This window comes from Procambarus clarkii, chromosome 81 (genome assembly GCF_040958095.1).
Source record: "Procambarus clarkii isolate CNS0578487 chromosome 81, FALCON_Pclarkii_2.0, whole genome shotgun sequence".
NCBI classification, from domain to species: domain Eukaryota; kingdom Metazoa; phylum Arthropoda; class Malacostraca; order Decapoda; family Cambaridae; genus Procambarus; species Procambarus clarkii.
The window spans coordinates 15,120,577-15,137,727 of NC_091230.1; the positions used below are offsets into that span (position 1 = coordinate 15,120,577).

Here is a 17,151-nt window from a genome sequence, read left to right on the forward strand (position 1 = left end):
GGTGTGTGTCCTTCAGGCCTTTGTCCTATAGTAAACATGTATTGATTGTACCGTGTGTTTGATTTTGTGTCCGTTTCGGACTGACTTGTGTTTTGTCTTTTTGTGTGTATTTCTTGCGATGTATTTATGTTTTTGTGTCTTCATGTGTTTGTGTTGGGTTTGGTTTTTGGCTTATTGTTATGTTACTTTGTATTTTAGTTGTTGGTTTGTTTTTCTTGTGTTTCTTTTTGCATTTGTGGAGTATTCTTTTGCATGTAAATAAATAAATAAACAAAAAATCCATTCACAACATTGGTATGAGGTACATCTTCCATTAACATTCACAACATTGGTATGAGGTACATCTTCCATTAACATTCACAACATGGGTACGGGGTAAATCTCTCATTACCATTCACAACATGGGTATGAGGTACATCTTCCATTAACATTCACAACATGGGTACGGGGTAAATCTCTCATTACCATTCACAACATGGGTATGAGGTACATCTTCCATTAACATTCACAACATGGGTACGGGGTAAATCTCTCATTACCATTCACAACATGGGTATGAGGTACATCTTCCATTAACATTCACAACATGGGTATGAGGTACATCTTCCATTAACATTCACAACATGGGTATGGGGTACATCTTTCAATACCATTCACAGCATGGGTACGGGATAAATCTCTCATTACCATTCACAACATGGGTATGGGGGTACATCTTCCATAAACATTGACAATATGGGTATGAAGTACATTTTTGACATCTTCGATTAACATTCATAATATGGGTACGGTGTGGGATTTTACTTCTCAGCTTTCTTTTCTGAGTCAATTCTTAATGCAGAATATAAATTAAATATACACTAAGAAAAATATAAATGAGCGTATATTAATTAAAAAGCAACTACAGAATTACTCTTTGATTAAACAACAAATTACACTCATTACTCTAGGGTGAAACAACTAAACAGGCTTGAGCACATAGCTGGCTCTGCTAGAGTAGGCTCCTTCATACGGTCTGGTGTTAGGAAGGAAGTAATCGTTACAAGTATCAAGTCACTGTCCTGGGATATCTGCCAAGAAGTTCCACATTAATATTTATAATAAAACAATATTTCAGCGAAGCACTAGTTCGACCTGTAGCACGTAGTGCAACACACAAGAAATTAATAATTATAGCCTAGCCTATAAATCAAGAATATTTCAAAATTTCTTTGTATTGAATACTATTTAATTGTGAACAAATTGTATATTATTACAATTGAATTTAATATCTTAACAATTAAATTATATCAATGATTTATTTAATCACTTAATTTGGAGTAAAACCCCAACGTTGTAATCCGAAACCTGGGGAAAAATAGTGACACAGGCAAATGAAATGACGTCAATTCACCTTACACCAAGCCGTCACAACTATCCTTGCTAAATAGGTTCCGGAGACTGTGATCCACGTCTGCTAGCCGACCCTATTCTCGTTAATTGGGAGTGAGCATAATATTTTGTGGCTGGATCAGGATTATGTGCCGTCCAGCTCTCTTAATATAATTTGCCAACCCGTTCTCGCACTTTCTTTAAGTCAATATTGACTTATTAAATAAGTGCATATGTGACATACTAATTTATTGTGAATATTTTTGTTTACCTTGAAAAGCTTCATAGAAAACACCAACCTTACCTAACCTTCTTAGTATGTTAAGATAAGCATCTTATTGCTTCATAATTACAATTATTACTTAACCAATTATAGGTATTGGTTAAGTAATAATTGTAATTACGAAGCAATAATCTCTTATTGCTTATCTTAACATACTAAGAAGGTTAGGTAAGGTCGGTGTTTTCTATGAAACTTTTCAAGGTAAGCTAAAATATTCACAATAAATTAGTATGTCACATATGCACGTATTTAATAAGTCAATATTGACTATAAGAAAGTGCGAGAACGGGTTGAATTTGCAACACTGTTTATTGTCTATGTTACACTGTAACACTTCTTGTTTTGTTTAGTCTCTGGAAAATCACTGATTAGTTTTGAAGTGGAATTAAAGTTAACAGTTGCGAAGGATAAGATATAACACTGTATGGGCCCGCCACAGAGTTTGATGCCTTCCTGTGATAATTACTTACTTGGGCCCGACACCGTGGGCAGCAACCAGCATGTCGGGTGATTGATTTTTCAAGTTAATGGCGACTTCCCCATCTACTCATGTGAATGTTTGATGAAAAATTACCTTAGTATTATCCTAAGGTACTTTTTAATAATATGTAACCATTATTATTAATTTTGAACCAATGAAAACCTCGCAAACAGGTGTTAATAAATCGACTGCTAAGAGTGCTTAAACTCGTCAGGTAGCGACCATGAGACGCCCAGAAGGCAGGCGCTTAGGTTTGGGGAACTCCATTTGGATACTTATTAATATACTACCGTGGATGTTTCCCACAAATGGGGTACATATTCTATCACAACTCACAACTTGGGAATGGGGTACACCTCCCATTACCATTCACAACATGGGTATGGTGAACATTTCCCACCACAACCCACATAATGGGTATGATGTAAATATTCAATTACCGTCCTTAGCTTGAGTATGGAGCATATTTCCCGCATGGGTATGAGGAATACCTCACACAGCATGGGTATGGGGTACACCTCCAACAGCATGGGTATGGGGTTCACTCCCACAGCATGGGTATGGGGTACACTCCCACAGCATGGGTATGAGGTACACCTCCCACAGCATGGGTATGGGGTACACTCCCACAGCATGGGTATGGGGTACACTCCCACAGCATGGGTATGAGGTACACTCCCACAGCATGGGTATGGGGTACACTCCCACAGCATGGGTATGGGGTACACCTCCTACAGCATGGGTATGGGGTACACCTCCTACAGCATGGGTATGTGGAATACCTCCCACAGCATGGGTATGTGGAATACCTCCCACAGCATGGGTATGGGAAATACCTCCCACAGCATGGGCATGGATTATACCTCCACATCATGGGTATGTGGTTCACCTCACACAACATGGGCATGGGGTACACCTCCCACAGCATGGGTATGGGTAATATCTCCCACAGCATAGGGTATGGGATACATCTCTCACAGCATGGGTAAAGGGTACTCTCCCACAGCATGGGTATGTGGGTACATCTCCCACAGCATGGGTATGGAGTACACTCCTACAGCATGGGTACGTTGGTACACCTCTCACAGCATGGGTATGGAGTACACTACTACAACATGGATATGAGGGGTACACCTCCCACAGCATGGGTATGAAGTACACTCCCACAGCATGGGTATGGGGTACACTCCTACAGCATGGGTATGTTGGTACACCTCCCACAGCATGGGTATGGAGTACACTACTACAGCATAGGTATGGGGGTACACCTCCCACAGCATGGGTATGAAATACACTCCCACAGCATGGGTATGGGGGTACTCCTCCCACAGCATGGGTATGTAGTACACTCCCACAGCATGGGTATGGGGGTACACCTCCCACAGCATGGATATGGGGGGTACACCTCCCACAGCATGGATATGAAGTACACTCCCACAGCATGGGTATGGGGGGTACACCTCCAACAGCATGGATATGAAGTACACTCCCACAGCATGGGTATGGCGGTACACCTCCCACAGCATTGGTATGAAGTACACTCCCACAGCATGGGTATGTGAGTACACCTCCCATAGCATGGGTATGATGTACACTCCCACAGCATGGGTATGGGGTACACCTCCCACAGCATGGGTATGGGGTACACTCGAACAGCATGGGTATGGGGTACACTCCCACAGCATGGGTATGGGGTACACTCCCACAGCATGGGTATGGGGTACACCACCCACAAGATGGGTATGGGGTACACTCCCACAGCATGGGTATGGGGTACACTCCCACAGCATGGGTATGGGGTACACTCCCACAGCATGGGTATGAGGTACACTCCCACAGCATGGGTATGGGGTACACTCCCACAGCATGGGTATGGGATACACTCCCACAGCATGGGTATGGGGTACACTCCCACAGCATGGGTATGAGGTACACTCCCACAGCATGGGTATGGGGGTACTCCTCCCACAGCATGGGTATGGGGTACACCACCCACAAGATGGGTATGGGGTACACTCCCACAGCATGGGTATGGGGTACACTCCCACAGCATGGGTATGGGGTACACTCCCACAGCATAGGTATGGGGTACACTCCCACAGCATGGGTATGGGGTACACTCCCACAGCATGGGTATGGGGTACACTCCCACAGCATGGGTATGAGGTACACTCCCACAGCATGGGTATGGGGTACACCTCCCACAGCATGGGTATGGGGTACACTCCCACAGCATGGGTATGGGGTACACTCCCACAGCATGGGTATGAGGTACACCACTCACAAGATGGGTATGGGGTACACTCCCACAGCATGGGTATGGGATACACTCCCACAGCATGGGTATGGGGTACACTCCCACAGCATGGGTATGAGGTACACTCTCACAGCATGGGTATGGGGGGTACTCCTCCCACAGCATGGGTATGGGGTACACCACCCACAAGATGGGTATGGGGTACACTCCCACAGCAGGGTATGGGGTACACTCCCACAGCATGGGTATGGGGTACACTCCCACAGCATGGGTATGAGGTACACTCCCACAGCATTGGTATGGGGTACACTCCCACAGCATGGGTATGGGGTACACTCCCACAGCATGGGTATGGGGTACACTCCCATAGCATGGGTATGGGGTACACTCCCACAGCATGGGTATGGGGTACACTCCCACAGCATGGGTATGAGGTACACTCCCACAGCATGGGTATGGGGTACACTCCCACAGCATGGGTATGGGGTACACTCCCACAGCATGGGTATGGGGATACACTCCCACAGCATGGGTATGAGGTACACTCCCACAGCATGAGTATGGGGTACACTCCCACAGCATGGGTATGGGGTACATTCCCACAGCATTGGTATGGGGTACACTCCCACTGCATGGGTATGGGGTACACTCCCACAGCATGGGTATGGGGTACACTCCCACAGCATGGGTATGGGGTACATTCCCACAGCATTGGTATGGGGTACACTCCCAAAGCATGGGTATGGGGTACACTCCCACAGCATGGGTATGGGGTACACTCCCACAGCATGGGTATGGGGTACACTCCCACAGCATGGGTATGGGGTACACTCCCACAGCATGGGTATGGGGTTAATAATAAAGTAATATCCTTGTCCTGCAGGTGGCAGTGATCGGGCAAGATGGCCGCCAGGGCTGTCAAACGTCTCCTCATTGTACTGAGTAAGTCTGTTCTTTATCTTTCTATTATAATGATATAATGTTAGTTGCTGAGAGTATGATGACTAGTATGATGACAATTGTTTATAATGTTACATTTAAGTTACATTAGAATATTAAGTTCTTAGATTATAGTAAATTACATTTTACCGGAGTATTAGACGACTGTGAACTTTGTCCTGGACGGGAACTGGAGGAACACACATTTGTCCTGGACGGGAACTGGAGGTACACACATTTGTCCTGGACGGGAACTGGAGGAACACACATTTGTCCTGGACGGGAACTGGAGGTACACACATTTGTCCTGGACGGGAACTGGAGGTACACACATTTGTCCTGGACGGGAACTGGAGGTACACATATTTGTCCTGGACGGGAACTGGAGGTACACACATTTGTCCTGGACGGGAACTGGAGGTACACACATTTGTCCTGGACGGGAACTGGAGGTACACATATTTGTCCTGGACGGGAACTGGAGGTACACACATTTGTCCTGGACGGGAACTGGAGGTACACACATTTGTCCTGGACGGGAACTGGAGGTACACATATTTGTCCTGGACGGGAACTGGAGGTACACACATTTGTCCTGGACGGGAACTGGAGGTACACATATTTGTCCTGGACGGGAACTGGAGGTACACACATTTGTCCTGGACGGGAACTGGAGGTACACACATTTGTCCTGGACGGGACAAATCACTGGAACACGTGGAACTTTACACCTCTATAACTGGGACATATTGAAAACCACGCCTCATCACTGAAACACATGGAACAAGACGCCTCGATCTCATAGAACACATGGAACGCTAAAACTCTATCACTAGAACTCTGAAAACACGACGCCTCTATCACTGGAACATATGAAACACTTCACTTCGATCTCTCTGGAACACATGGAATACCAAGGCTCTAGCACTGGAACACATGGAACACTACGCCTTTATCACTGGATCAAATGAAACACTATAACTCTATCAATGGAATACGGAGAACACTATGCCTCTATCACTAGGGGCCTGAGAGCTGAGTGGAAAGCGTTCTGGATTCGTAATCCTAGGGTCTGGGTTCGATCTCCGGAGATGGCAGGAACAAAGGGGTTGAGTTTCTTTCACCATGATGCCCTTGTTACCTAGCAGTAACATCTGTCTGGGAGTTATACAGCTGTTACATGCTGCTTCCTGGATATTTGTGTGTGTGTGTTTACTCACTTAGTTGTGCTTGCGGGGGTTGTGCTCTGGCTCTTTGGTCCCACCTCTCAACCGTCAATCAACAGGTGTACAGATTCCTGAGCCTAATGGGCTATCATATCTACACTTGAAACTGTGTATGGAGTCAGCCTCCACCACATCACTTCCTAATGTATTCCATTTGTCAACCACTCTGACAATAAAAAGGTTCTTTCTAATATCTCTGTGGCTCATTTGGGCACTCAGTTTCCACCTGTGTCCCCTAGTGCATGTGCCCCTTGTGTTAAATAGACTGTCTTTATCTACCCTATCAATTCCCTTGAGAATCTTGAATGTGGTGATCATGTCCCCCCCTAACTCTTCTGTCTTCCAACGAAGTGAGGTTTAATTCCCGTAGTCTCTCCTCGTAGCTCATACCTCTCAGCTCGGTTACTAGTCTGGTGGCAAACCTTTGAACCTTTTCCAGTTTTGTCTTATGCTTGACTAGATATGGACTCCATGCTGGAGCCGCATACTCCAGGATTCTTCTGACATATGTGGTATATAATGTTCTGAAAGATTCCTTACACAAGTTTCTAAATGCCGTTCTTATGTTAGCCAACCTGGCATATGCTGCTGATGTTATTTTCTTGATATGAGCTTCAGGTGACAGGTCTGGCGTGATATCAACCCCCCAGGTCTTTTTCTCTCTCTCTGACTCTTGAAGTATTTCATCTCCCAAATTATACCTTGTATCTGGTCTCCTGCTTCCTACCCCTATCTTCATTACATTACATTTGCTTGGGTTAAACTCTAACAGCCATTTGTTCGACCATTCCTGCAGCTTGTCCAGTCTCCTTGAAACCTCAAGCTGTCCTCCTCTGTCTTAATCCTTCTCATAATTTTGGCGTCGTCAGCAAACATTGAGAGGAATGAGTCTATACCCTCTGGGAGATCATTTACGTATATCAAAAACAGGATAGGTCTAAGTACAGAGTCCTGTGGGACTCCACTCGGGACTTCACGCCATTCTGAGGTCTCACCCCTCACTGTAACTCTCTGCTTCCTATTTCTTAGGTACTCCAATAGTATGGGGGTACAGTACTTATCCACTGGAGCGCCCTACCAGTTACTCCTGCCTGTTTCCCCAGCTTATGAATCAAACTTTTATGGGGTACTGTGTCAAAGGCTTTCTGACAGTCCAAAAAAATGCAGTCCGCCCATCCTTCTCTTTCTTGCTTAATCTTTGTCACCTGATCGTAGAATTCTATCAAGCCTGTAAGGCAAGATTTACACTCCCTGAACCCATGTTGATGGGTTGTCACGAAGTCCCTTCTCTCCAGATGTGTTACTAGGTTTTTTCTCACAATCTTCTCCATCACTTTGCATGGTATACAAGTTAAGGACACTGGCCTGTAGTTCAGTGCCTCTTGTCTGTCACCCTTTTTGTATATTGGTACTACATTAGCAGTCTTCCATATTTCTGGTAGGTCTCCCGTTTCCAGTGTCCTACTATACACTATGGAGAGTGGCAAGCAAAGTGCTCCTGCACACTCTTTCAATACCCATGGTGAGATTCCGTCCGGCCCAACAGCTTTTCTCACATCCAGCTCCAATAAGTGCTTTTTGACCTCATCTCTTGTAATTTCGAACCTATCCAAGGTCACTTGGTTTGCTGCCACCTCTCCTAGCGACGTGACATCTCCCTGTTCAACTGTAAAGACCTTCTGGAACCTTTTGTTGAGTTCTTCACACACCTCTTTGTCATTCTCTGTGTACCTGTCCTCGCCCACCCTAAGTTTCATCACCTGTTCCTTCACTGTTGTCTTCCTCCTGATGTGACTGTTGTCACGTGGGGGTGGGTGGTCCGGGGCTCTGCTAACACTCGGCTGCTAGGGGCTCAAAGGCCCAAATACTCAGCCCCTCCGACTCCCTGGATTCACCGGAGTCTCCTTGGTCACACAAGAGAGGACCAACAATGCCCACCTCCGCAGGTCTTTGCTTCCACCACAAAGGGGTGCCACTGATTCACCCTGGAAGCCCTTCAGTCAAACACGGGGAAACTGCTGTTAACAGTTCCGGCCTAGACCCGTGGGGGAGTGAAGGAAGACTCAGGCTTACCTATAACCATGACCTCCCTGAGTCTTGCCTGCCAGACAAAAAAGGTTGCAGGAACTCCTTTCCCGCCTGTCTTCTCTATCTTCCTCTTAGCAAGGTCGCCAGCTGGGTTATTATATCTGCGCCCCAGCAATGCAGTTCAGTGGGTGTATTATATATTGTTTGTAGCCAGAAATGTATGCTCATAGAGAAATATCATAAATGGAGGCACACTCAAACACAGTGATAAAATGTGTTGATTTACTGATGCAAATTACATGAACACACACACACAATCACAAGTAATACATGAATACGGAAATATGGATAATGAGTCTGGAGATCGTCAGCCTCTTCTTCCACGACCTCCAACCCTCCTTCAACTGGGCAGAAAGACAGGAGTCTCACACTCTCACAGGAGGGCCTCTTCACCACGTCGGCGCCTCTTCTTCACTGTCCTGCCATCCATACACACTGTCCTCTCTGACAGTCCTGGACTCAAGCTGCCTTGCAGCCTATTCTACTATTAAAGTAATAAAGTCTTGCTGCCACATACACAAGTAAATATTGTGGCCTAACTAGCCTACTCATACAAGGGGTAATGGGAGGGAAAATGATCTACCTTACATTCCTGGCTCACGACGCCTGTCCCTCGATGGTGTGAGGTTCCCACGCTTCCTTGGGTCGATCCTTGACGATCCAGGACGTTCCACAGGTCCTCAGGTGTCGTGGAGCCTTCGCGTCGTCGCCGTTCCAATCCCTGAGATTCAGCTGCCCCAATCCTGGTTCATCGATGGGCGCTGAGCTAATCACTATTTTCCCCACACTCGCCTCTCCCATAAGGCGTTGCTCCTTGTCCTAGGCACGGTGTCGTCCTTCCAAGATTCTCAGTGGATGTGACCCCAGTCACAGCTAGGCCTGCCCGCCCACCTTCCAGACCTCAACGTCCAGCCAGCGGCGCCGCCCAGCGTCGTCGCCGACTATTTTCCAAGTTTAGCACTTCTCTGCTCACTGAACTTGGTTCCTCTTTTGCTTCCCAGAAGCGCAGGGTCTCCAATAACTATGATGGGCTGCGATGGCCAGCTCAATCCACTGAACAAGGCTTGCAGAGCCTCCAATCCTTGAGAGCAGACCGAGGCGCGTCCTGTCGCTTCCAAGGTCAGAACAACTCTGACGTTGGCGCCGCCCGGGGCACTCGGTGACGTCATGGCAGGCCCTGATTGGTCGCCCGCGACCCACGTCGGCCAATCCGCGATCGGCTAATGTCCCTTCCAAAAGGTCATATCTGCCGTAGGGGATACTGTTTCATTTTATAACAGGGCGCCAATTTTCCTTTATTTACAACTTATAATATAACTTCCTTCCTTTTACTGGCAGCCGGTCTGGTCGCCACATATGTCAATAGACTCCCTGAACCTCAGAGAATCAGTAGGGAGAGCTGATATGACTCTTTAAGCCGGCAAACGAAAGAAATAGGAGAGGGCACCGTAACATACCCCTCCCCTTAAAATAAGAGTCATATCGGAAGAGCAGCACTCAAGAGGGCAATCTATACTCTTGCTCCCTCCGTTCCTGAAGTGTCACTCCTCCAGTTGGTGACGTGGCTCGTACCACCTTGCCAGTCACTTGCCTCATTATATCTCCACCTCGCATAGGACCGGGTGTGATGGGTGTTCCCTGAACACCTACAGGAAATCCTCTCTCCGTGTCTACGAGTGTACTCCAACGGCTCGTTACCACTGTAAGATTCAGTGCATGCAGCGCCTCCACCGCGTCGTGCACTCCGAGATAGTCTTGCATTTCCACTGCGTCCTACAGGTACTCCATGTTTCCTCTCATGATCTCCTCTTCGCCAATCTTCTCTCTTCTCGGTTCCTCTTCTCCCATAGGTGCGTTGTCTCCTCACAGTGGCACTTGTAACCCGTACTCCATCCAGCAGCTTCCTCTCTTCCACACTAGGCTTTTGCGATGGCCCAATGCCCCTCTGGTTAGGCTGGCGCCTACCCTGGGTGTACCTATTCCCTGCTTTCTTCGTATTGCCTTTCCTATACCACTCGCTCCTTCGTTCCCGACGAACATCTTCACTCCTCCAGGAGATTCTCTTCCCTGCAGACGTCTTCTTCGGTTCGTGGTTGGGCTCATCCACCTCCCTGTGGCTCACCTCACTACGGTGGTTCATCTTGCACCTACCACTATTCATCTGGCCGGCATAGGGTGCCTTGCGTCGTGGCTCCTCCATTCTGCCCCTCACTGCCATTCGCTCATCCACTGAGCTTACTTTATTTACGTTTCTGTATGGAGGGAGTGCGGTCTGCAGCCTCTTCACCGCCCCAGGCGTTTGTACAGCTGCTCCTCGCCACTCCTCCACACGCATCATCAGGCTTAGTCGGAGGTCCCCGTCGGGGTTTTCCACAACCTCCGACGACCTCTCTGCACTCTCGCCCTCGTGGTCGTCGTCTCTGGCGACGTTTCCCTTGGCGAAGTCGGCCTCCTCACTATCGTCTGGAACGACCGATACCTCACCCGGCAGGGTTGTACCGCTGCTTGCAACATAGGCACTCCTGGCCCAATCGGGTTGTATCCTGCCTCCTCCGAGGTCATTACCCAGCACCATCTGTACATGCTCTAGGGGTAACTTAGGGGCTACAGCTACTATAGCTTTCTCGACTCCGCAGTCGGCTATCAGCTGTACTTCGTGAAGTGGCAACCTATATTCCTCCCCCACACTGCGTATCCTCACCACTCCCACAGGCGAATCATTAAATTCCTTGGGGAGAATACTCCTGGTCACCACACTTATGTCAGCACCCGTATCTCGAAGCACGGCAACCTCCACTGGGTCTGACTTTCCAAACTTCACGTTGGCCCCGAAAACGAAGGGATGTTCACCCAACTTCATTTCCCAACCATTCACGTTGGCCCTGAAAACGAAGGGATGTTCACCCAACTTCATTTCCCAACCATTCACGTTGGGTCCACTATAATATGGGGTGTGAACAAACACTCTCTCCTCTTCCAACATTAATCCTACATTCCTTTGGTGCTCCTCACACTCGCGGGCATAATGTCCTCTCACGCCACAGTTGTAGCATCGGCTGCCTCCCCTGGGCGGCCACTCGCTAGTCACTCTGGCTGTACCACTTGCAGACGTCCCCTGGGTCCTCCTTGGACTCCCTGTCGTCGTGTCCGGGACTGCAGCACTTGCTCCCGAGCTAGGTCCACTGCTCACAGCTTGGGGCTTCCTCCCCGCGTCTCTTGAGCTCTTGAACCGCGTCACTTCATCGAGCACACTACTCATGGGAGAGTCCCCACTCGTCCTCGCTCCTCCTGAACTCCTAAGGTTCCCTCCCAACCTGGGGTAAGGCGAGTATCTGGGCGGCCCCTCCCTCCTGATATGTAGTGCCTCCTCCAGCATGTCGGCTCGATCCGCTGCAGCCTTCAGGTCCTTAATACCTGCTTTTCTCAACCTTACTCGCCACTCAGGATGGAGCACTGTCATAAACTTCTCTATCACTATCAGTCGTTTGATATCATCCACCGACTCCGCTTCCTCCGCCTTCAACCATCGTAGGAATTTCCGTTCCATATCCCTGGCGGTCTCGGCGTAAGTCTTTCCCGACGCTCTTGTACACTCTCTGAACCGCTTCCGGTACATCTCCGGAGTCAGCCGGAATGAGTGGAGAACCGCATTCTTAATCGCGTCATAACTAGTACACTCCTCTAGGTCCAGCATGTTATAGGCTTCCCGGGCCTCACCAGTCAATCTGCCCTGGACCAGAGCAGCCCAATCATCTTCCGGCCACTCCTTCAGAGTCGCTATCCGTTCAAAGTGTTCGAAGAACGCCTCAGCTTCTTGTGGTTCGAACGTAGGTAAGTCACGTTCCCTTACCTTGAGGTCATCCCGCCGTGCAGGTAGTGAGGGCAGACCACGTTCAACGCGACGCAATTCGACTTCTTTCTTTGCCTTTATCTCCTCCAGTCGCAGTTGACTCTCTCCTTCTTCTCGCTGCAGCCGAGCTTCTCGCTCCTCTCGCTGCATTTGCGCTTCTCTCTCCTCTCGCTGCATTTGCGCTTCTCTCTCCTCTCGTCGCAGCTGGGCTTCCAGTTGCATCTTCATTATTTCCAGTTGCAGGCTCCTCTTACTACAGCTGGACCTTCCACTGCTCCCATGTTCACTGTGAATTCTCTCCACACTGGTAGGCGCTTGGGGAGGCCCTAGTCGGGACGGTTCACCTTGCGACGGCTCTCCTCGTGACGGCTCCTCTTGAGATGGCTCCTCTCCCGTCGCTTCCTCTCGAGCTGTGAGCTGTGCCATGATCTCTATCCTTCGCTCCGCTACCTTAGTCGTCCTCAACCTGATCCCAAAGTGGTTTGCCACTTGTTGGAGCTGGGCCTTGGTACACTCTTCCAAAATTGTCTCGTCCCTTGTGTCAATAAATTTCTTTACTTTGTCTTCCTCCATCTCTATATCATCAAGCATATACGACAGCACAGACAAGTTAGTAGGCACTAATTTCACCGTTTCAGTCCCTTAGCTGGTTGAGTAACAGTACCACCGAATTCACTGGCCACACTGTATTAGTACCCTGGCAACACTTGTCTTGAAATTTGGGCCACACTGTAGCTTGATCCGCACTTCCTGGCGAAGTTCCCAGTTCTTGGCTACCGGGGTTCGAATCCTGGCGAGGTCGCCAGTTCTCTTGTCACGTGGGGGTGGGTGGTCCGGGGCTCTGCTAACACTCGGCTGCTAGGGGCTCAAAGGCCCAAATACTCAGCCCCTCCGACTCCCTGGATTCACCGGAGTCTCCTTGGTCACACAAGAGAGGACCAACAATGCCCACCTCCACAGGTCTTTGCTTCCACCACAAAGGGGTGCCACTGATTCACCCTGGAAGCCCTTCAGTCAAACACGGGGAAACTGCTGTTAACAGTTCCGGCCTAGACCCGTGGGGGAGTGAAGGAAGACTCAGGCTTACCTATAACCATGACCTCCCTGAGTCTTGCCTGCCAGACAAAAAAGGTTGCAGGAACTCCTTTCCCGCCTGTCTTCTCTATCTTCCTCTTAGCAAGGTCGCCAGCTGGGTTATTATATCTGCGCCCCAGCAACGCAGTTCAGTAGGTGTATTATATATTGTTTGTAGCCAGAAATGTATGCTCATAGAGAAATATCATAAATGGAGGCACACTCAAACACAGTGATAAAATGTGTGGATTTACTGATGCAAATTATTTTTTTTTTTTTTTTTTTTTTTTTTTTTTTTTTTTTGAGATATATACAAGAGTTGTTACATTCTTGTACAGCCACTAGTACGCGTAGCGTTTCGGGCAAGTCCTTAATCCTATGGTCCCTGGAATACGATCCCCGGCCGCGAAGAATCGTTTTTTCATCCAAGTACACATTTTACTGTTGCGTTAAACAGAGGCTACAGTTAAGGAATTGCGCCCAGTAAATCCTCCCCGGCCAGGATACGAACCCATGACATAGCGCTCGCGGAACGCCAGGCGAGTGTCTTACCACTACACCACGGAGACTGATTACATGAACACACACACACAATCACAAGTAATACATGAATACGGAAATATGGATAATGAGTCTGGAGATCGTCAGCCTCTTCTTCCACGACCTCCAACCCTCCTTCAACTGGGCAGACTCGCACTCTCACAGGAGGGCCTCTTCACCACGTCGGCGCCTCTTCTTCACTGTCCTGCCATCCATACACACTGTCCTCTCTGACAGTCCTGGACTCAAGCTGCCTTGCAGCCTATTCTACTATTAAAGTAATAAAGTCTTGCTGCCACATACACAAGTAAATATTGTGGCCTAACTAGCCTACTCATACAAGGGGTAATGGGAGGGAAAATGATCTACCTTACATTCCTGGCTCACGACGCCTGTCCCTCGATGGTGTGAGGTTCCCACGCTTCCTTGGGTCGATCCTTGACGATCCAGGACGTTCCACAGGTCCTCAGGTGTCGTGGAGCCTTCGCGTCGTCGCCGTTCCAATCCCTGAGATTCAGCTGCCCCAATCCTGGTTCATCGATGGGCGCTGAGCTAATCACTATTTTCCCCACACTCGCCTCTCCCACAAGGCGTTGCTCCTTGTCCTAGGCACGGTGTCGTCCTTCCAAGATTCTCAGTGGATGTGACCCCAGTCACAGCTAGGCCTGCCCGCCCACCTTCCAGACCTCAACGTCCAGCCAGCGGCGCCGCCCAGCGTCGTCGCCAACTATTTTCCAAGTTTGGCACTTCTCTGCTCACTGAACTTGGTTCCTCTTTTGCTTCCCAGAAGCGCAGGGTCTCCAATAACTATGATGGGCTGCGATGGCCAGCTCAATCCACTGATCAAGGCTTGCAGAGCCTCCAATCCTTGAGAGCAGACCGAGATGCGTCCTGTCGCTTCCAAGGTCAGAACAACTCTGACGTTGGCGCCGCCCGGGGCACTCGGTGACGTCATGGCGGGCCCTGATTGGTCGCCCGCGACCCACGTCGGCCAATCCGCGATCGGCTAATGTCCCTTCCAAAAGGTCATATCTGCCGTAGGGGATACTGTTTCATTTTATAACAGGGCGCCAATTTTCCTTTATTTACAACTTATAATATAACTTCCTTCCTTTTACTGGCAGCCGGTCTGGTCGCCACATATGTCAATAGACTCCCTGAACCTCAGAGAATCAGTAGGGAGAGCTGATATGACTCTTTAAGCCGGCAAACGAAAGAAATAGGAGAGGGCACCGTAACACTGTGTAGTAGCTTTGGTTCGGTCTTGGCTTTATTAGCTATATCATTTTCATACCTTTTCTCAGCTGCTCTTCTCACACTAACATACTCGTTCCTGGTTCTCTGGTATGTCTCTCTACTTTCTGGCGTCCTGTATTACGGAAGTTCCTCCATGCCCTTTTGTTCAGCTCCTTTGCTTTCATACATTCCCTATTAAACCACGGATTCTTCCTTTGCTTCTCTGTTTTTTCCTGTTGGGCTGGGACAAACCTGCTTACAGCCTCCTGACATTTTTGGGTGACATAGTCCATCATGTCTTGTACGGATTTGGTTCCGAGTTCTGTGTCCCAATGTATATCCCATAGGAATTTCTTCGCACTATCGCTAGCGATATGACTATGCTATGTAGCACCCTGCTAGCTACACACTGCGAGAGGCCAAATACTATGATCTAGCCTCTATACTCCTTCAATGTCCCGAGAAAGTGACGAATTTCCGCGGACCTCACTAATCGTGTGTCTCCTACCGTCGGCGGCCTACTACCACATACTACATACTTCTGTGTGTGTGTGTATGTGTGTGTGTGTGTGTGTGTGTGTGTGTGTGTGTGTGTGTGTGTGTGGTGGGGGTGGGTGAGTAAGTTACTTGTTAGTAACAGTTGATTGATTGACAGCTTGGAGGCGGGCCGAAAGAGCAGATCTCAACCCCTGCAAGCACAACTGGGTGAATACTCGGTTACATGGAACACCACGCTTCTATCTCTGGAACACATGAAATACAACGCTTCTATCACTGGAACGTATGGAATACCACACCTCTATCAATGGAACACATGGCACAACGCCTATATCATGAGAACACCTGTAATACCAAACCTCTATCACTGGAACACATGGAACACCACGCCTCTATCACTGAAACACATGGAACACCATGCCTCTATCGCTGGAACATATTAATACCACCTCTCTATCACTGGAACACATGGAACACTGCAACTTTATCACTGAAACTCGGAAAACACGGTACCTCTATAACTTGGACACACGGAACACTTCGCCTCAGTAGGGAGATTGAGGACTTCCAGGGTCCCTTCCATCAACGAGATGGATGATTTGTGATAATCGCCCGACCTGGGTGTGGTTTCCGGTTAACCCGTCCCTCTTGATGTGTAATTGTTTGGTGTAGAGGGTCTCCTACATCCTGACAAATGGATGAGCGTGATTGATGAGCGTGATTAATCACGCTAAGTGACCTGGGTGTGGTTTGCTGTTAGCCCGTCCCTCTTGATGTGTGATTATGTGGTGTAGACCGTCCACTTAATCTCTAGGAACGGGAAGACATATGGATGAGCCTGATGGATGAGAGGAAATAATCCTGCAACCTGGATGCAGATTCCGGTTACCCCGTCCCTCTTGATGTGTGATTATGTAGTGTAGACCGCCTCCTTCGTCGTTGGGAAGGGTAGGAGATGGATGAACGTGATGGATGAGTGTGATTAATTGCACACTAAGCGTGAGGGGCTGGATGTGGTTTTCCAACTACTCCACCCCTTCTTGAAGTGTGATTATATACCATAGATGGTTCCCCCACTTAATCAGTGGAGATGGGTAATGTATGGATGGATGACAGATGTTCATGGTGATTGAACATAAACGATTTGCCTGGGGTGGTTGGGAGGGGATAAATTAATCGCTTCACACCTTCTTCAGAAAGATTATCTGGTTAGTCTTGATTTCTTATAGTTACTCATGCGTATTGGACTAGAAGTAGCTAAAGTTCACTACATCTACGAATTTGAACGAGAGACTTACCTTAAAGATT

The 17,151-nt window shown here is 48.3% G+C and overlaps 1 protein-coding gene across 1 annotated transcript in view; it reads left to right on the plus strand.

Annotated features, from left to right (window-relative positions):
• The first annotated feature begins 5,277 nt into the window (after nt 1-5,277).
• Nucleotides 5,278-17,151, plus strand: part of LOC138358051 (uncharacterized) — a 43,782-nt gene continuing 31,908 nt past the window's right edge. Inside the window, exon 1 of the mRNA XM_069315518.1 lies at nt 5,278-5,334. Coding sequence (XP_069171619.1) covers nt 5,295-5,334 — 40 coding nt within the window. The 5' untranslated portion in view covers nt 5,278-5,294. The remainder of the gene's footprint in view (nt 5,335-17,151) is intronic.